The 21391-nt window shown below is 33.3% G+C and overlaps 1 protein-coding gene across 1 annotated transcript in view; it reads left to right on the forward strand.

Annotated features, from left to right (window-relative positions):
- LOC129743682 (semaphorin-1A) overlaps positions 1-21391 on the forward strand; it is an 832298-nt gene that overhangs the window by 560213 nt on the left and 250694 nt on the right. The window contains exon 3 of the mRNA XM_055735770.1: positions 1399-1501. Within this exon, the coding sequence (XP_055591745.1) occupies positions 1399-1501 (103 nt within the window). The remainder of the gene's footprint in view (positions 1-1398; positions 1502-21391) is intronic.

Below are 21391 nucleotides of genomic sequence, written 5' to 3' on the forward strand. Positions count from 1 at the left end.
AAATTCTGAACTTATTTCCAGTTCTTTTCTGTGTTTAAAATATTATGTTTTCTCTGGGATGGTATGTGAAAAAAATAAATAAATTCATAGATGCCCCCGGAGAAAATTTACTACGAGCTTCATCTGGCCCTGCTCACAGTATATTGGTATACGAGTTGGTTTTGTCAACTAAATCCAACCTGCTTCTGGATTAAATGTCACAACCCTTCAATTAATACGACCTAAATAATTTTATTCTTGCGTAATTCCTGTTTATGGTTTTCAATTGCTTGCAGTATGAACTGAGGCAATAGTAACCGATATCCAATCGTGAAAGCATTGAAGGGTGTCAAACCTTACTAACGCTGTTATTTTTTTTAGAGTCAAATTTGAGTGTTGATTCACAAATTGACCCCAAATCGATTTGTTTTATTCATATATGTAGGTTCCAAGGACAGGCAACTCATACAAACCCTCATTATGGTTAGTAAAGAAAGTCTTGAAACAGATTGTAATACGGAAAAAATAAAAAGCCAGGAAAACAAATATCCGGCCAGCTGACGGCAAAAAACGCATTGCGACGTCTCCATGTACATATATACATAAGCATGTTAGAGGAAAAATCTTCCAGACAGTAAAATTGTGGGTGTGTGTTCCTGCTATTTGTTTACCCGAAAAGTACCACGCGTGGATGAAAATATGGATGAAACCCAAAGGATGAAGTGGGTTTATGTTGGGAAATGGCTAAACTGCCGATATTAAACAGCTTTTTTTGGGATGAGACTTATGGAGATGGTGCGGAGGAATATTTTTCACTAAGCTGGAAGCTGAATTCGAACCCGAAGGGGTCGAACCGATGATTCCTTTTTTTCTTCTCACCATTTTCTCAAACGCGCCCCCTTTGAACAAAACGTCTGAAGAAATCACGAAGGGTGAACTGGCGATAGCGATAAGAAATATACGGCAGTGAGTCATCAATATTGCAAATTGAATTGTAAATCAAGCTGACGGCGATGATCTGGAAGTTGATTAATTTCATTCGGAATTAAACGGATCATGGAGCGGTAATCGATTCGCCATTGCTGGATGCATGCAATCGGGTGGCTGCAGATATTCAGTTGCTGCACGAAACGCAAAGCTTTTGACTGACAAATGTTGCGCTTTGCCCTCGCTCTTTGGATGATGTCAATGATGTTTATCGCTCCGAGATCCAGCGGTTTAATTTCTGTCCATTGAAGCAGGGATTAGCATCCCTGGGAAGATAATTTATCATTGCAGTCATTATTAACGCTTGACACCGCCATCGGTTTTAAACCTACTGAACTGCATCTTTACGTAATTTTATCAAATTTCTTACAAATATCTATAATCAAGAACCCAACTAATCCATCACTTGTTTCTCTTTTCCCATATTTGCAGCCGACGAGGAGTACCTGAAATTCCAGGGCAACGAATCGACAATCGACTACTTCAAACTGGTGCTCCGAGATGCCGCCACCAATAGCCTTCTGATTGGGGCGAGGTAAGTCAAACACACTGATTCATCCCCCCTTTCCCCATTGAGAAAAAAAAGAAGAAAATCTCAATCCCAGCCGAAGGCAAATCAATGAATGGATACGTAGTCGGTAGGTTAAGATCCAAGGGTTTTGCGTTTTCGTCTCTCTCTCTGTTTGTGACACATGTGTGACATATTTATTTATGGGCCAGGAATTTATAGACGTCGTTGGTATCTTTCTGGAGCAAAGGCGGATATTTATGTTTGTTGTTGAGGGGCCTCAACCAAAGCTCTGCGGTATTTATGGGTTCGACACTGATTTAAGGTTCGATATAAGTATAAATTGGACAGCTTCGGTACCCGAATATTATTGCTTCGATGAGTGAGGGTTGGTGGATTTCTCCAAAGCTGATGCTTTTCGGGTTTACTTTCCAATCATGCTGGGGCGCCGTTAAGGCATCTTATTATTAAGACGAAATGTCACCCGGAGAGTTCTATCCTAAGAGTGGGAGATTTATTGATATTTTTTAGATGGAATAATCTGCTTTGAATCTTTCTGCTCTTCCGAGAATTGAAGTAAGTTATTTTGGTTTTGCATTCCGATTCCAAGAAGGACTTTTAACAGTATTTACGCCTACAGTCTATGTCTTATCATTTTTATAGACAAAACTCAATTTGAATCCTTTTATGAAAAGTTTTCCTTTAAAAATAAAATTCCTTTTCACACTGGTTGTTATCAAGTTTCCTGGATGCTCGCAAAAAACTTCTTAACGGAATTTTCTACATTTTGAAGAGCAAGACTAAGTTTACTGATGATTTTTACTAATCAACAACAATTTCGAACAAATGAATTGCTGAGTGAAGGTGGAGGGAGGTTTGTTTAATTTCATGAGTTGAATTTCAAAAAAAAACTCGCAAGTAAATTCTTCCAACAAAGATTCGTAAACCTTGTCAAATTCGTAGAACGAAGTCTTTTAAGATATTTTAACTGCATTTTTCTGTAGAAAACCGTAATTTAGGAGTAGATTGTAAAACTAATCAGTATGGTTGTCATTCGTGATTTTCAAATGATAAAGTTCTTCAAATAGTCTCGTTACAACTCACTATCGACGAAATTTGAATACCCCATAGTTTTTTTTCGAAAGTTTTGAAGATAATTGCCTTTAACCGTATACAATTTCTTTTGTATGTAAGTTCCCTCCTATAAGTGCGAAAGGTTGATCAATTTCATAAATCATCTATACATCTAGTTAAGTCAAAAAAAATGCATGTGTTTAAAAAAGGATCGAAATCTCGAAATGTTTACGTTGTGTCGTATTATACATCGATTTTATTTGAACTTCACTGGTTGAAAACGAGAAATTTTAAAAGGTAAAAAATCATCTTATTATCTCAAAATTTATGTTTTTTAATGTCTTTGTCATGTTTTGAATTTATTTTCTATGAAACCTCTCTTACAATTATAAACTGTGTTGGTCATTGATCATATCAAATCATCTCGTTAAGGCAAAATCACGAATGAAACCAAATGTTATAAATATCACTTAACAATTATTTAAATTCCGTTGGATTTTCACTGATTTTGTCGAAGCTCCTTTGAAAGAAGGAATGAACCTTCAGCTGGTTATGAACATCAGTCGAAAATTGTTCGAATTTAGAAAAAAAAAGAGTTATTCATGGCACAAAACAGGTAAAAAAAAGAAGCATAGAACTTTTTTTTTTGCGTTCCAAGTACCTTATAAAATCCGGGCATCAATTTGGTCCATCGTGCTTTGTTACGAACTTGTTGACTCCATGCAGAACTTCTTACGGTTTTTTTTTGTTTTTTACTTCGACTATGGACTTTGAAAATATTGATAAGAACTTCAATTTCAAGGTGAGTAGAAGGCTAATCATTCGTTTAAAAAACGCTAAAGCTTTTAAGAGCCTGTTATATGGAACTTTTGGTTAGTTGGAATATTTAGAGATGCTTGTGTGCTCTCATGAAGATCAGTTGAAAAAAAATGGAAGTTATTTCTTATTTGAATAGATTCTGAATGTTCCTCATCCCATATTGAGTTTCTGAAAGTGAAAGTTCAATAATGTAACAAATTTGGCAAGAAATGTTTAAAATTTGTTCTATTTTTGACGTATTTATCATTGATAATGAATGGGAGTCTATTGCATTTTGTGTAAGAGCCACTTCAATTAAAATGTATTAAAGAAACATGAAGATCTCGTTTTGGTTCTTAATTCGATGAAAATTGTTTAAAATGTATAAAAATTCACATTGATTGATCACACTTTCGAGGGTCAAAAATTCGGTATGTTGAAAATTTTCCAAAAACTACTTCATAATTGGAGAAGAAGAATCACTTCATAATTGTTTGAGTTTGCGAACAATTTTAACGAAATAATTTCGTTGTACATTGTTGATTTTTTATTGGAGCCTTCCCTCTTTCAAGTTGGAAGAGCAGTTAATTACTATACGGATAATCCAATTTACATAATTTGAGTTGAATCGAGTTGAATCGAATTTTACGTCGATTTTGTATGGGTGTCCACCGCACTTTTACATGTGCCAAATTTCACGAATGACACATGAAAATTTTATTAGATTTGTTGTAAGCTCTATAGATTTAGTATAGAAGCTCCCCGTTTCACAAGCGATTGGGGTCATTCCTCAAAATAAATCAACTTCTTGTGTTAAATCATGCTTGTGAATCATTTTTTTTAAATCCTTCGAATTATTTCATATTTAAGGTGGAATTTTTAGGAAAGCCCTCTTCTATAAAATGTAGGGGATCATTTACAGATTATTTAAGTTTGGAGTATATAAATTCAAATGGAGTTAATTACTTTATTAGGATTTTGTGGATTATAAAAAAATAAAATAACATTTTTATCAACCAAAGATACGTTAGAATTAAACTTTGAAAATCTTGTATTCAGAATATTTTTATCTGAATGTTTCAGAATGAACCAAAAAAAATGAATTGAGTTCGACCAATATAATATTTATAAAGGAGCCAAAGTAAAGAACTAAACACTGAATTTCAAATATGTTTGTGAAAAATTTAATGAAATTCAAAAATTTTGAATTTTCAATAATTTTCAACAACGTTACATATAATATACTGTTATTTTATTTTTGTCAAATTTTTCAAATTTTCAGATTATTCAATTCAGGTTATGGGAAGGACCCGCTCCTCCTGGGGGAGGGGAGAGGAGTTTCTAAATTCAAATTTAGCGAGAGATAACAATGCTTCCTAAAATGCACAAAAAATCAGGAAATTAGTTTCCAACACCATTTTCCTACTTATTATCATCAAACAAATTCGATAAAACAATTGATTGTAGTGATGAAATTAAAATTTCATAAAGAATTTAAGAAAAAATTAGGAAGTTTAAAACTAAATATCCATGAACAAATTTAATAAGTAGTAGAGAATGGAGATACTTTATCCCTTTTTCTTATTTTTATCTTATCTTTTTGGAGTAATTTTGCAATTCACTGTATCGTGCATTTTCTGCTAGCTTTTGATTTCAAGTTTATATGTTCTAAAAGTAAGAACGATACATGAACCTGTAGATGAAATAGAAGCATTTTCGTGGAAGTAAAAAAATGCGATATTTCAAAAGTTAAGGGAAACTTGATCCTTTATTGAAGGAGACTTGATCTTTCATTCCGGGAGCCCTTATCCTTGGAAAAAAACAAACAAAATTTCAAAAAAGATTGTCAATTGACTATTTTGATCATGTTTTTTCTCATTTCACAATTTATAAATGTCAGAAGAAGAAAATTCCAAAACTATGGCTCAACTCTTTAGTCATTGCATACCTTAAGGCGCAATTTTTATGAATATTAGAGAAAATCAACTTGCCTGCCCTTTTTGCCAGACAATTATTGTATAAATATCAGTTATTCAATAAATAATCGTAATCTTGTAATTAGTCATGATCAATTACATCAATTTAAAAGAAAAAAAAACCTTTTTGAACTCTAGGAATCAATTGAATCCATAATGAAAATTTTAGAAAACTTTATCTGAAAAATGTTGAGAGTTTACCATTGTTTTTAAAATATGTTATATTAAGTTCATATTACACTTTAACGTGTTGCAATATATATTTTTATTTTTATTTTTTCACGTCAGAAACAATTTAAAGAAATAAAAAATGATCTTCAAGTCCCACTTTGTGAAATTTTTCAAACAAAGTCCAATATCTCAAAACATTAGGGTGATAATTTTTTGAGCTTAAAGCATAGTTGTTTTGCTTTATTAAGCATATTTTTCTAGTACATTTGATCCATGTAAGTCTTTCCGGTTTTGAGATATAGCTAAGGAATCAAATATCCCCAGGGATCAAGTATCCTCATTCTCCCCTACAGAATTCAAATGTGAAATCAATGCAGTAAGTCATTGATTTATTATTCAAATAACGTTTCTGATCCTGAGTTAGAAATTTGCTAAAAACGTTATCTTAAGGCTTTGTTTCCACATTTCAGGCACCCCAAGAAATAAATGCTTTTGATCATAATGAAAAATTAAAATTCGAATGATTCAAGAGTTTAAAATTAAGTACAGAACAATCAGGGCAAAGAAATTACATTCGCATGTTCGCATTCGCTTGAACAATCTCCAGAAAAGTTTTGAATCAAAATATAAAATGAGATGCACGATTAATAATTTAAAAAAGGCATTTAGATTGTAAATTAACATCAAAATCCGAAAGTTGGTTTAAGAATTTATCGGAAATTAACTATGAAAAATGATATTTAGAGCTCGGATTCTCAGTTCATAGTGAAAAAACTGTTAATCAATAATATTTCATATCAGTTTCATTTCCTCATTTCACATGAAGGGTTGATTTATAATCTCGAAGTGTATTCGGACTGAGCTTACCTGGAAATCTTGTCTTAAAATCTGGCAAATTGCAAGCATTGTATTTTAGAAATTGGTCAAAACCACCAAATTAAAAAAAAAGTCGAGAAAAAAACTGTTGAAACATTTTGTTTTTATTAAAATACATAGCAAATTTTTAGTCGTGTTTTCGGCTTCCAAAAACCGTTTATGGTTATTTAGTTACAGCTTGCTAAAAAAAGGTTCGTTTTGAAAAAGCGAAATTCGTAATTCAATTTTAGGTTTTTGTCAGGTTTGGCAAGTAAAGTGAATGAATCTGGGCTTTTTCAACGAAATTTAGGCAACCGGGCCATACCGGACTTTTCGTTAATATTGTGTCAAAAAGTCGGAAGAGTCCGGGTAAATGTGGGAGCTTAATTTAGAAAAGATTGAATTACTACTACAATTGGGAATTTCATTAAAAGAATAAAAAATAATGTGCAGTTAATTATACCTATGAAAGAATAAATTACTAATTTTGTAAATATTACAGATTGATGTTATTACTTCGAATCTTGTATCGCAATTTCGTAAAATTAATAAAAATAATAAAAGAATATTTTAAACATTAGACATAAGTAAAAAGTATTTTTATATTTTGAAGCTAAGTATCTCTAATTCAAAATTCCAAGCTCTGAATACTTTTTCACCATCAATTGACATATTAGGACCTGGAAAGGACAAATGATTCAAACAATACATGTTTTATCAAATTTCAAGATTTAAAGTCTTCAAAGAAAATTGTGCTTTCAGAACACAATGATATGGAATTGAAAGAGCAATAAAAAACTATTCAAGTAGGTACATAAAAAAAATCAAAATATTGGGACTTGGGAATTCGGTAAGTAAATTTGAAAATGAATTCTGAGTTGAAAGATGGAAAAAACATTATTTTGAAATTTTAGAAAAAAATACAAATAAAAACATTGTATTTTGTTAAAAAATGTATTCCTAGAATTCAATGTATAATCTTTCAACACCTTTTAAATCTGGAATTTTATGCTTCGCAGAACGAAAAATTAAAAAAAAAATGTTCAGGCTGCTATAGTAAAATTTAATTGCAATTCAAAATTTATCATGAAAATCTGGTAAGTAGTTGAATCTAACTGAAAATTTGATTCGAAAAAAATCTTCATGAGAAATAGGGAGGTTTAAACCCCTAAAATTTCTCTCGTTCGCACGGTTTTTATTCAATTATGATACTATTTAAAAGAAATTTAAATGGTGTCAGTCGGTATTGTTTGTAGGTTTGTTGGTTCTCTCTATTTATAAAACTTTTTTAAGGTAAAAAAAAAAAGATTAAAAAAAAAATGAAAATCAATGTCGAATCCTTAGTCCTTACATTAAGTTGAAAATCAAATTTAGCCGAAAATAATAACAATACCAAAACTACACAAGAAATACGTAAATTGATTTCGAAACCATTTTCGAAATATATATTATAATAAATTATAATAAAATAATAATAAAAAATAAAAATAATAAATTATAATAAAATAATAAAACGAATCAAAATGAATGTTCCAAATCAATTCTTTTTCCGGTTAGTCATGCAAATCAAATTTCGAATAAAGCTTCGGACATAACAATTATTGCACAGATATAGGATACATAAAATATAACATCAGATTTAAAAAAAAATCCGATTTTTAAATAAATGTCAGATCACCAAAAAATAATCATGAATAAAAATTGTTAGGAAAATTATAATGATTGTTATTTATTATTCATTTTATTTAACACTTCTTTTCTTCATTTTCAATGGAAGGATTGATTAAAAAATCCACTGTAGTATACACAAATAACACACGACGTATTACAGGACACGACACTTAACGTTCTTACTAACGGAAAAAAAGGAACTAAAATTACCTTTTTGTCGACCGGTTTCGGGCTCGATGTTGCCCATCTACAGGACGATGTCCGACTGATTCCGCAGAAGAAAAACACTAACACAGCATCATACTATCACGTAGTATTTGTCGAAGAGGGGTTGGTTTTTATACATTTTTGTTTGCCAAGTTGAAAAGCGGCGAAATGATAGGCGCGTCATCCTCGTTCATTAAAGGCCTCTCTGAAGTCGTGATGTACATCGATTCCCAGGCATTTAAATGTGACGCTTTTCGAACACATTTTTTGAATTTCACCTTTTCCCAATCTATGGAATGGTTGAATTCTGATGCATGGGCGGCTACACTGGATTCGTTGGATCTGTTGTTTTCTACGGCGTTTTTATGCTCCTTTATCCGTGTTTTAAATTTGCGCCTTGTTTGGCCAATATAGACCGCCGGGCAGGCCTCGCAAGGTATCTCGTAGATACCAGATCTTTCCTCCGGAGGCACCTTATCCTTTAGTGAAACCAAACAATCTTTTAGGGTGTTGGAACTTTTGTAAGCCACTTTCAAACCGTGGTTGGAGAGGATCTTCCGAATGCCATTGGTCAGTGGTGGGTGGAACGGCAAACTGACCCTTTGGGATTCTTCCTTTTCTGGTTTGAAAGTGGTGGCATTACTTCGGAACCTTTTTCTTTCGTGTTTGCGTAGGATTTTATACACGAATTTTTCGTCATAACCGTTCAGATTGGCCGCCAATAAAATCCTTTCTTTTTCGCTTTCAAACTCACTGTTTTCCATCGGTATGTTGAACAAACGGTGTGCCATTGAATGAAACGCGGCTTGTTTTTGTGCACCAAAATGATTTGAATCTACCGTTATGTAGCGATCGGTTGATGTCGGTTTTCGGTAGATTCCAAATTTCACCGTGCTATCATCTTTTCTGGAGATGAGCAGGTCGAGAAAAGGGAGTTTTCCATCCACTTCTTTTTCGACGGTGAATTTGATCGAGCTGTGTTGGCTATTCAAGAGCTCAAGAGTTTGTGGGAGATATCGTTCTTTAACTGTGGCGAAGATATCGTCGACGTAGCGCCACCAAACTCGGGGGAAAAGTTTTTCCCTTTTTTCGAGATCGCCTTCAAAATCGCTCATGAACAGCTCAGCGAGCAAAGGGGAAAGTTTGCTTCCCATACTGAGGCCAAAGGTTTGTTTGAAGAATCTCCCCCGGAATATGAAATAGTTTTGGTTCATACATACCTCAGCTATGGTCACGTACGCTTCTATACAATTTGGTGGTGCTCTGCGTTTTTCCAAATGTCTCCGAAGGCTGCGTAAGGCGTCAGGAATGGGGACGCTAGGAAAAAGTGCGGAGACGTCAAACGAAACCAAAATCTCACCTCGACGCACTTTGAAATTTTCCAATTTTTCCACTAGCTCCACCGAATTTTTGACACTTTTTCCGTGTTTGATCGGGTATTTTCTCATTTCCTCGACCAGCCATGCTGCCATTTTTTCAGTTGGAGTGCAAATATTCGAAGAAATAGGCCTCATCGCAATCGGGTTTTTGTGTATTTTTGGGAGGCAATACACTGTAGTATCTGTAGTATCTTGAATTTTGAAAAAAATATCACGATTAAAAATACTCCGGCCCGTCCGGAGTATACGTGTTCACCACATGTAGACTTCGGACCAACCAGATTTCATTGTATAGGTGAAGGTAGTGCCACCTCTATCCCGGTACTACTTCTCCTAAATAATGAAATGTTGCAGGGTAAAGTATAGTGTACGTTAATAAGTTTCCTCGCAAAAATGCTCTTTCGCTCTTTTCAACATCTGTAAATTTTCTTCTCACTTCTCTATCCATCTTTATCAATTTCAGAACTACTTTTCACCGATATGCCGAAAAATAAATTTACAGAAAGAAACATTCCGAACTTCAATAGTTGATAACAAAATTTTATTTGATAAAAAAAAGAAACTATTTCATTTTTTTTTTTTCAAGACTGCCAGTAATTAAAGTCAAAGCATAATTCTTTTCTGTATCAAAATTCGTCCAGTGATTAAAATAAAAGGCAAAAAAAGTTCTGAGGTTCAAAATAATAACTGTAATTATTCAAAGCACAAAGATAATACAAATTTAGTTAAAATTGTGCATTAAAATTCAACTTTAAAATCACTTATAGATAAGATAAATCAAAAATCATGATCGATTAAAAAACAGTATCGAATATAATGAAAATTAGAGAAGCTTTTATAAATTTTCGTTTTAAAGTTTAAAATTTCAAGATCTAAATATTTTGTCGGTATCAAGTGGAAAATTGGGTCCTGGAAAGGATTGAAGGTGAAAACTATGTTTTTTCTTATTAAAAGTGTAGTTTCAAAGGCAGAAGATTATGTTTTCAGAACATTGTAATTAAGATTTGAAAAACGAAGACAAACTTAAGAAAAATATTTCGTAAAAATTAAATAGTTTGACTTTAATATTTGGTAATTGTTTATGAAAATTAAAATAAAATATGAAGAAGATAAATTTGGTTTTTTTTACTTTAGAAGAACGTTTTACATTAAACTCGTCCAATCATTTTAAAAAGATTTGAAAAAGGAATTCAATTGATAAATTAAAGGAACTGCATTTTGATGCCTATGATTGAATTATTGATTTGGTAGATTTAAGCGTCCTGAACTCACATCTTTTGTCAAACTTTATCTATCACCTTGATGAAGTAAGAAATCTACGGTTAAAGAAAAAGAATCTAATTCTGAATAATAAAGGATAAAGGAATAATATTCCAAAGATTATGATGCATGATCTAACCCCAGATCTGTTTGTGAACCGCTTACGAGCTTCAATGTTAAGATGATATCGTTTTATTGTAGTACTTGATGTTAGATCTTATCGTTACTTTTATTTTCTGATCCACTATATTTAATGTGTTATGTAAAATCCCTAAAACTAGTTTAAAATATCATGACAAACTATTGTATCGTTCATGTATTGTATTTGCTACATTCATCGATAGGTTTTTATGCCTTGTGCTTTTCCCATCCCATCCATTTAGACTAGTCGTTCGATGGATTAAAAATAAATAAATAAATAAATAAAAGTTAAATTCTACGGCCTTCAAAAATCTGGAATGATTCATTACAAGTATTTCTGACATTTCCGAATGAAGTTTTTAAAAAAATTAACCAAATTTTTTTCAAACCTGCAAAACAATTAGATTTTAGCTTTTTCAAATATTTAAAATTCAATTTGGTTTAAAACTTCATTAAAAATGTTGAAAAGTACATATGTATATTTCAAACCTCTATAACTTTTCCGCAGAATTCAAAATTACTTGCAATCTAGAGGTAAATTGATTTTTACATTTATTTTTAAACCTTGTGTTTTAATTTAAAATTTGTCATAATAAAACAGAAATTTCTAAAATGATTTGAAAATATTTGCAAAAGTTGTTCAAAAACAAAACTTTATAGTAAAATTGCATCTTTAGATCCATGTTGTTAATTTTTGTTAATTTCGTGGCCTTGTGTAATTTATCAAAACGTTTTTGAATTTGATGTTGAGCACTTAGAAGATAAAAAAAACACAAAATAAAATTGAGGCTGAAATTGGTTTCATGAAGAATATTTCTATCAGCATATTTTTGTGTAAATCTAAATTTTTAGTAAAAAAAAGTTGAGAATGCTAGGTTTTGGCCCCATTCTAAAGACGATGTAGCTTTTTTGTACGTATGTACTTTCAAGTTTGATTGATTAAAGTGTGTTCGAAAATACTGAAAACTTCCCTCTGAAATGGAAGACGCCTTTGAAAAACACACAAAAATACGCAAAAACCAAACTATTTTCAAGTAATTTGATTAAAGGAGAAGCTCTCATATACAGAATTTGAAAAGTAGCTACGATTGAATACGATCGATTCAACTATGATAAGATGAGCTTTGTCGTGAGAAGACCAAAAACTGCTGCAGTGCCATAAAATACAACAAAACTATATCATTTGCATAACATTTTTCACAGAAGGAAATAATTGTGAATTAACGAGAATTTTTTTGTCAAGAGATATCTGCAATTTCTTTGAAGTGGAATAGATATAAATCGTGAATCACGAAATTTAACAACAAACAATTAAAGTTTATAATGAAGAGGTAATTCAAATTTTGTTCACATGATTCTTACAACTAATCTAATCTGGTAAAAAATATGAGTTAAGAAATTTGTTTATTTGTATAAAATTGACCAAAGCAGCTCTGATGAAAATTTCACTTTTTATTTCATACAAGAAGTTTAACTTTTTTTCTGGTACCTTGCTTTAATGTCTTTTCACTCTCCTGTTAATGATTTTACACATTGCTCATAACAGTTTCTAAGCTCGGATTTGAAACGGGAAATTATCATTCTCATTCGATTCGGCACAGCCTAAGTAGTGGCACCGGAAAAGCTGATTACAAATTGCTTCCCATCCGAAACAAAGCAAAAATGGCGCCTCGACCGTGGAGCGAGCTTAATGATTGATGATACCCGAAAGGAAACGTACGAATTTGTGAAAAGTAAAATTTATAACCTATTCCGGAAGGGGCGGCTCCAAACGTGTCCCAGTTCTTGTTTTTTTGCAAAACTCATCCCTCCCCCCCACACACAACCCTCTCTTTAGTAATAAATAGCCTGGCAACTTTCCATAATAAATTCCTCACCCGGGGAGAAACCTTTTTCGGTCCTCCCGGAGGGCATGTAAAACACATAATCGGAAATTATTATCCGGCTAACGGCATTTTCTTCCTCTCATCATACATCCCCCGAAGATGTTCTGACAGTAGAGCGTTCGGTTTTTGGATTTTTTTTGGGGCAGGGTGGGCTCCACCATTTTATCACACGTGGAAATCAATGGAAAAACACGTTTCCAGCAAAAGAGGGATGAAAAAAGGAGGGACAGAAGTAATCCCCACGGGCAGAAAAATTTGATCATCTGCATGCTTAAAAACGCCGAACGAAACCAGTTCCGGTCGTAAAGAATTGTGCTAAGCCGATTAACGATTTTGAGCGGCCACAGAGCCCTCCTCCTGCTTTTTTCCCGGTATTTTCCCAGAAAAAGAACACTCCCACGCATACGCATCGAATCGAAGCCTTTTCCGGGAAGATTTTTGGATGCCTCTTCTGACCGGAAGAAGCCAGGAAGAGTGGAGGAAAGGATGCTTAATCGTGTGTAAATCTTGATTGAGCTTCATCGAAGAGTCACGAGGAACGAGGAAGAAGTTTCGGGGGAGAGGTTGTGACGATGATGATGATTGGTTTGCGTTGGTAAACGAGCACGTATCCCGGGAAATGTGAGGAATCATGATTTAGAAGAGTGAAACATTTCAGGATCCGCGTCCCGAATTTATGTTGCACAAACTGTGGAGAAGTTGGTTTTTTGAATAGCCTGGATCGGAAACTAATCTAAAGCTGAACGAGAGTAGAACATACAGCAGAATCAATTGCCAAGACCTTAAATCGAAATCCTGTAAACCGATTTCAAGATCAGATTGATATCCAAAATTTCAATAAATCACATGTTGTAACAAAGAGCTGACAACCTACTTTCAATTCTAAGCCTTTATACGAATTTGTCAGATTCAGATTTTCGATACCAGAGTTGAAATTCGTATTTCAGATCCAGATTCAGATTTTAGATTCAGATTCAGATTTCAGATTCAGATTTCAGATTCAGATTTCAGATTCAGATTTCAGATTCAGATTTCAGATTCAGATTTCAGATTCAGATTTCAGATTCAGATTTCAGATTCAGATTTCAGATTCAGATTTCAGATTCAGATTTCAGATTCAGATTTCAGATTCAGATTTCAGATTCAGATTTCAGATTCAGATTTCAGATTCAGATTTCAGATTCAGATTTCAGATTCAGATTTCAGATTCAGATTTCAGATTCAGATTTCAGATTCAGATTTCAGATTCAGATTTCAGATTCAGATTTCAGATTCAGATTTCAGATTCAGATTTCAGATTCAGATTTCAGATTCAGATTTCAGATTCAGATTTCAGATTCAGATTTCAGATTCAGATTTCAGATTCAGATTTCAGATTCAGATTTCAGATTCAGATTTCAGATTCAGATTTCAGATTCAGATTTCAGATTCAGATTTCAGATTCAGATTTCAGATTCAGATTTCAGATTCAGATTTCAGATTCAGATTTCAGATTCAGATTTCAGATTCAGATTTCAGATTCAGATTTCAGATTCAGATTTCAGATTCAGATTTCAGATTCAGATTTCAGATTCAGATTTCAGATTCAGATTTCAGATTCAGATTTCAGATTCAGATTTCAGATTCAGATTTCAGATTCAGATTTCAGATTCAGATTTCAGATTCAGATTTCAGATTCAGATTTCAGATTCAGATTTCAGATTCAGATTTCAGATTCAGATTTCAGATTCAGATTTCAGATTCAGATTTCAGATTCAGATTTCAGATTCAGATTTCAGATTCAGATTTCAGATTCAGATTTCAGATTCAGATTTTAAGATTCAGATTTCAGATTCAGATTTCAGATTCAGATTTCAGATTCAGATTTCAGATTCAGATTTCAGATTCAGATTTCAGATTCAGATTTCAGATTCAGATTTCAGATTCAGATTTCAGATTCAGATTTCAGATTTCAGATTTCAGATTTCAGATTTCAGATTCAGATTTCAGATTCTTAAGATAAGTTAACCATCGTTAATTAATTTTGTAAATTTATTTTTCGGCATATCGGTGAAAAGTAGTTCTGAAAATTGATAAAGATGGATCGAGAAGTGAGAAGAAAATTTACAGATGTTGAAAAGAGCGAAAGAGCATTTTTGCGAGGAAACTTATTAAGGTAGGGGAAAAGTTCATATAACGCCCCATGTGACTCATACGCGCCACTCTTGTTTTGAAGAATCTGAAGCATTTTAAGCCTGCAAAATATTACCAATTTGTCCTAAATGCTGTGATTGGTCATGGCAAGTATGAATTTTTCCTTAAAATGCTCCTGTGTCGTGATAATTTCACAATTTAGGTTTTTCTTCATTTCGATCTAAATTTTAAAACACTTTCAATAAGGTGTCACCAAGCAGAGAAAAACGAATAAGACAATATTTCCTGACACATCGATAGAGGAGAATCTAAACTACGATTTAATACTAAAAAATTATACCGAACTCGCTTTGGTATGCTATTTATGGGTATGTTTTATCACGGCCCATGCGCTGAGTCTTCGTTGAACCTCGGTCGTGAACGGCAGCAAAATCAAACTCGTCGCGGATTTCCGTCGCGGTCGTAAATATTGCTTAGGAACTTTTATATTCTGCAGAAGTTTGAGTGAAACAAGTGTTTTGTAAAAAGATTACATGCCAGAAAAAATATTTTTTAAATTAAAGTTGCAATTGGTGGAACCGGTTATAATTAGCTCAAGAGTGTTGATCATACAAGCAAAGTTTCTCAAGAGCTGCCAGAAGTGGAGTTTGGTTTTTAGAAGAAATCATTATTTATGTTTCATGTTCAATGGATTGGAGTTTGAAAGAAGTTGAATTAAGGAGAAGATGGTGTAATTGTTTGGTGGTTTTTCGTGCTGAAATTTTCATTCAATAATTTGTGACGCAAGCCGATACCCTGCAAGTCAAAACTTGTTCATGCCTGCTGTAGGAAAGATGCACCAACCAAGCTGAAAACTTAACGAAACATCAAAGCAACCCGGTGAGCTTGTTCCAAATCTATATTTATCTCTCTCTTTTTCTCTATTTTATCTTCGTCAATTTTAGTTGAATTCAAATACACATGTCTCCCTCTAGCTCTACCTGCTATCCTTTCCTAGACCGCCTTGAACATGCACTTTTTCCTTTATAGTAAACGAGGCGAGTTGGGTGATGCTTGGGGGAGAATGATGCAGCTTATCGAGGGTGTTTGAATGGCGGAGTGTAGGTCAATTTCGAACTGATGCGTTTTACGCGGCGCTCACTTTTCGGTACTTTATTCGTTTCTGATGATCAGATTCGCCTTGGGAGCGGCTGGAACGGGTAGGGTATGGATCAGCGGGCGCTGCGCGGGACTCGTCAGTTCGTCAGTATATCATCATCAGACGTATTTTTTCTTCTACAGATGAAATGATCGAAATTGGTAGGGATGCACATATATTCTTAATAATTCAGTAATGGAAAAATTTAGAATCAGTTTTTTTTTATTGTTTAGAAAGTTTATTTGTTAAATGAAATATTGAAAGTTTTAATGGATATAAGGTTTGTTTATGTAGCTAATTTGTTCAAAATTTTGCGAACGGCTTAGGAAGGTTAAAATGTTGCATTATATCCATATAGTTTCAAGAGTCACGCAATAATGAAAATAAATCATTCCTGAAGCGGGGGAAAATTTTTTTGGGGTGGAAGCTGGGAGGGGGGGAGGGTACGTAATGGGGGGTGTATGTAGGAAAATAATTAATTGGTTGCCGTTGGTGCTAACCTTGGAGCTAGAGCGGAGTGTTGATACAACAAATGGAAGTGAAAGCGCTAAGCAGTTTGGATTGCTGGGGGTACTGGTCGGATCTCAAGTCGCAGTTGGTCGAAATAAAAATTGTTTTTATATTTAATTTGGTCGGTAAAAAATACAGCTACAGGTAAACTTTAAGTGACATGAGGTAAGATTGGTACGAAGGTAAGATTGCTTTATTAACCAACTATATGCCTTTAAAATATATTTATCAGAACGACCAACCAGTTGCCAGCTGGGCAGATATCTACACGCATGCGGAATACCTGTCGTAGATTCATAACACTGAGAATGTTATGAATTTAATACGGTTGCGAAACTGTTTGCTCGTTCTACAAATAAGACACACACATACACGAAATACATTCATTACATGACAGTTCACACGAAGCCATGGTGTCGGGTATGTGCTAATTTGCATCGAAGATTGGCCGAACTTATAATCTAAAGAATGCAATTTAGCGCATACGTTGGCGAAACTGCGGTGAATCCGTGCACCCATGGTGGATTATCTACATACATACATGTTTTATCACGGCCCATGCGCTCGTTATAACGCGCCAATCGTAGTAGGCTGAAAATAGCATTAATTTTTCTAAAAGGCCAATTTTCATTGAAAATGAACAAAAAGTCTTAAACCTTATTTTGAGCGTTAATTCAGCCCAAAAAATCTACTTTTATTTTTTTTAAAATTTTGATTAGTCCATTTTGATTTTAATTTCATTCAAAGTGTCTGTAAGTATTGGTGTGTTTTCGGTCTTCGGCTGCTTTCGGGTGTGTTCGGCTGCTAGGCGCGTATTGAATACACGGCGGCGCGTATTTGCAACACAGTTTTGTTCTGTGGCTTTGAATAAGGTTTTTAAAAATCAAGTTTTTGAAGCAACTAGAGCAATTTGAGTAATAAAAAATCACAGACATTTGTAGAAAACAATTTTCTTCAACGATTGCACCCATTTTTAACACAATTTGTACGTGGAATACATAGAAAATCAGCGATTCGCTTAGGTGGCGCATAATAGGGCATGTTCCCCTACACCATACTTTACCCTGCAACATTTCATTATTTAGGAGAAGTAGTACCGGGATAGAGGTGGCACTACCTTAACCTATACAATGAAATCTGGTTGGTCCGAAGTCTACATGTGGTGAACACGTATACTCCGGACGGGCAAAATATGGCGTACGCCGATTTTAGATTCCAATTTTACAACTAAGTCTTAGATATGGATTCTCGTTTTTAAAACAAAAAAGCTTGAATTTTTTTGCTTCGAGCTATCGCGATCAAAATAAAATTCATCCCTTTTTTAATTTTGATAATTGAAAATGTCCACTTCTTTTCCGTATTCCATTCCAAATTCGAATCCACCCCCATCTAGAGCAAAATCCCCGAACCTAAATTCATTTCGATGATTAATATTCCAATGGCACCGAAATTAAGGCTGATTTCGAATGTGTCAAAGTCCCGTGAGGTTATCTGATCAATAATTTGTTGCCCGGCTCATCTACCGAGTTTCCCCCCTCTCTTCGTTGATGATTCTCAGTTGAGCAAATGGCAATCCAATATCATAATCATCGTCAGAATTATAAGTAGCACATTGCTCATTGGTTTTGCAGCCATTGGCATCATTTGAGGAACGAGAAGGTATTGATTTTAATTTAATAAGTCTAGTTTCCGGTTTCTGGTTTTCAATTCAATAAAAAGGTGTGTGGAAATATTGATTATACCTTTGATGAAAACTTTAATTTAGATTTAATTTAATAAAAGAGACTGATTGTTTGAATTTTATTTATGAAAAAAACCTCCGATCTAAATTCCATCACGGTCTGGAAGGGTCCAACGCTTTTTTGTCGTCATTCTCGGTTGAAAGTTTCGGTATTTCAGCAAATCGCTTCAAGGCTTCGATATTCCAACGAGCATTCTATTCGTTGATCTAGACCCGGTCAAATCGATAGCGCGACGTACGTTGAGGAATTTTCTAGGGGGCCTTCCTACTACACTTGTACATTGGCTAACGAATCCTGCTTCTGATGCCATGTTGAGAGCCGTTCCCCGATTCAGCCAGGATCAATATGTCTCCCTGTCTATTCTGTCTGGCCGCACAGGTTGACCGCTTTTTGATTGCAAACGAACAACGTCGTTCTGTCCTATGTGTACTGTTTCTGATTTGGCGGGAACACCTCCCGGTATAGTATTGTGACACAGATAAGTGGACGTTGAAGTCGAATTATTGAAATTGAAATATAACCGAATAAATATTATGTTATCATTGCTGGAACTGAAATTCTCCGAATATCATTTTTACTTTCGCACTTAGCTTTTAAGAATTGTTCCAGTATCTTTACAGGTCGGGTAAAACCGCGACGTTTTTGAAACACCTTTTAAAGTTTAAAATAAAATTTGTAAATCCATGCGTTAGTTTTTGAAATTCAGAAGAAATTAGTTGACTCAGTAATCTTCGTTTTACCTTTTACTTAATAAATCGATATAAGTGGTTAACATCATCTGCAGGTCCCTAACTTCTTTGTGCTCGTGAATCAATTTTTATGAACATTGTTTTAAAATTGTTCAAGGTGTTTTACATTGCTCTTGTGTGCCACCCCCTCCCCCTTCTATAAAAATTATTATATTATACAAACCATCTCTGAACCGAAAAACCCTCGGATACCTCGGAATTACCTCGGATTATTACCAAAACCCCGACCTCTAGCCAGAATTTGAAGACGAATCGAAATCCTCAGTTGATGTTTTATCTTTCCAAAGTCTGAAATAACTGAAATGTTAAATTGATTTTCTGAAACATGGTCTCTAAATTTGTTTTTAAGATCTGGAATTTTTCTTTGTTTTTATAAACTTCATAAGTTCTTAAGTTATTTCAAAATGTATGTTAAACCGGTATAAATTCCTTAGTAGAGCCTTGGATTTGGCGGCAAAAATTTTCCTATAAAATTTTTGCTTGAGCGATGCATACCTGAGTAGAAGTAAAAAATGTAGGTACTAAACTTATCTCATCATTTAGGTTTAAGTGTTTTTACATTATGTATCATAGTTCTTCTTCTTCTTTTACCAACATAGTCAAAAAAGGTAAGCATTCTGAAAAATGAAAGACTTGCGGCCTTCATTTTTCTTTTCAACATGATATCTTATACAATAATGCTTTATAGAACCGACTCATAAGGGGGGAGGGGGATGGTGTTGACGACCGATTTTGTCTATGATATTTTGGCTCCAACAATGCATGAATAAAAAAAAAGCTTTAAAAAATGATAAGGAATTTTACACTTAAAGTTTCTGACAATTATTAGTAACTTATGAAAATATGCCCTACAATCTCTAAAATGGTTAGCGACATTTGCCTCAGTTACAATACAGAGACTTAATTTCAGTAATGGTTAAAAAATTCGAAATATTTCAAGAATTTGATAGGTTTTTAGCATCAAATAAGTTTGTTTTAAGTAAATCTTTAATTTCGTACAAAAAAAATAATCTGAAATGAAAAAACTTAACCCATATACTCTTGAGCAAGTTCCATGATTTTAACCATCGATCAAAATGAATCAAACTTTCCAAGATAAAATGAGAGATTTAAATTTTTTTGCTAACTTGATCCAAATCGAAAATTTTAATTTGAAATTTGGCTTTTGAGAAGACTGCAATAAATAGTGTATAGGTACATCAAGAATACATGGAATTCCTTGCAGATTTTATACGTTGAAATTTCAAGTCTCTTATCAGTGAATATTTTTTCAATAAAAAAATCGAATCCTTTAGTAAAATCATGTGGATAATTTGTTTAAGCATTATACGAAACTTGTAAAATAAACTTAAAATCTACTTTATGAAATGTTCAGCTGAATTGTGACATTGATTTAAAATTTTAAATTGTAAAATTGTATCAACAAGTTTGCAATCTCCTGCGATTTGCATCCTCAAGGAAATATTTTCTTGATATTTTTATATTGGTTGAAAAAATTATCTACCAGCTGAATATTAATCTAAATGTTAAGTCTGAATCTGAATTCTGAACCTTATATTGAATATTTGAATTATAAATCTTTTTCCGAATTTCAAAATTATTTCCAAAATGTAAAAACGCGAATTCTAAATCTAAATTCCAAATCAGAATTTTAAATTAATTGCATTACTTAACGTTTTATTAAAAAAAATGCACCAAGAGCAAAAATTTGTTCCATAGCCTTCAATCATGAATTTAAGTTCTGATATTTTGAGGTTTCGATCTGAGCTCACTATTTCAATTATTTATTATGAATCCGTAAATTGAATCTGAATTAAAATAGCTTTGAATAATGAACCTGATTCTGATTTTCTAATCCTGGATCGAAATTTTGCAGCTTTATTATATTTGATAATTTGATAATACAAAATTAAATTTTAATCAGGATTTCAAAACACCTTTTCATTACTATTTTGTAAAGTTGATTCTAACTGAAAATCAAGAATCCTAAACATGAAATAAAATTCGAAATAGAAAAACAATTTTGATTTTGGCAATATGCAACCAGCACCTTCGCAATGGGTTTGATCTCATTCAAAATTTAATATTCAGAACTACGTTTGAGAAATTTTTGAAGAAATTGAAGCAGAATTCTAAACCTAAGATCAGTTTTTGAAGTTTTCGTCTCAGTTTTGAATAAAGATTGTAACTCTTGAAAAACCTAACTCAATTATTAAAATAGGATATA

The sequence above is a fragment of the Uranotaenia lowii genome, chromosome 2 (assembly GCF_029784155.1).
Source record: "Uranotaenia lowii strain MFRU-FL chromosome 2, ASM2978415v1, whole genome shotgun sequence".
NCBI lineage: Eukaryota > Metazoa > Arthropoda > Insecta > Diptera > Culicidae > Uranotaenia > Uranotaenia lowii.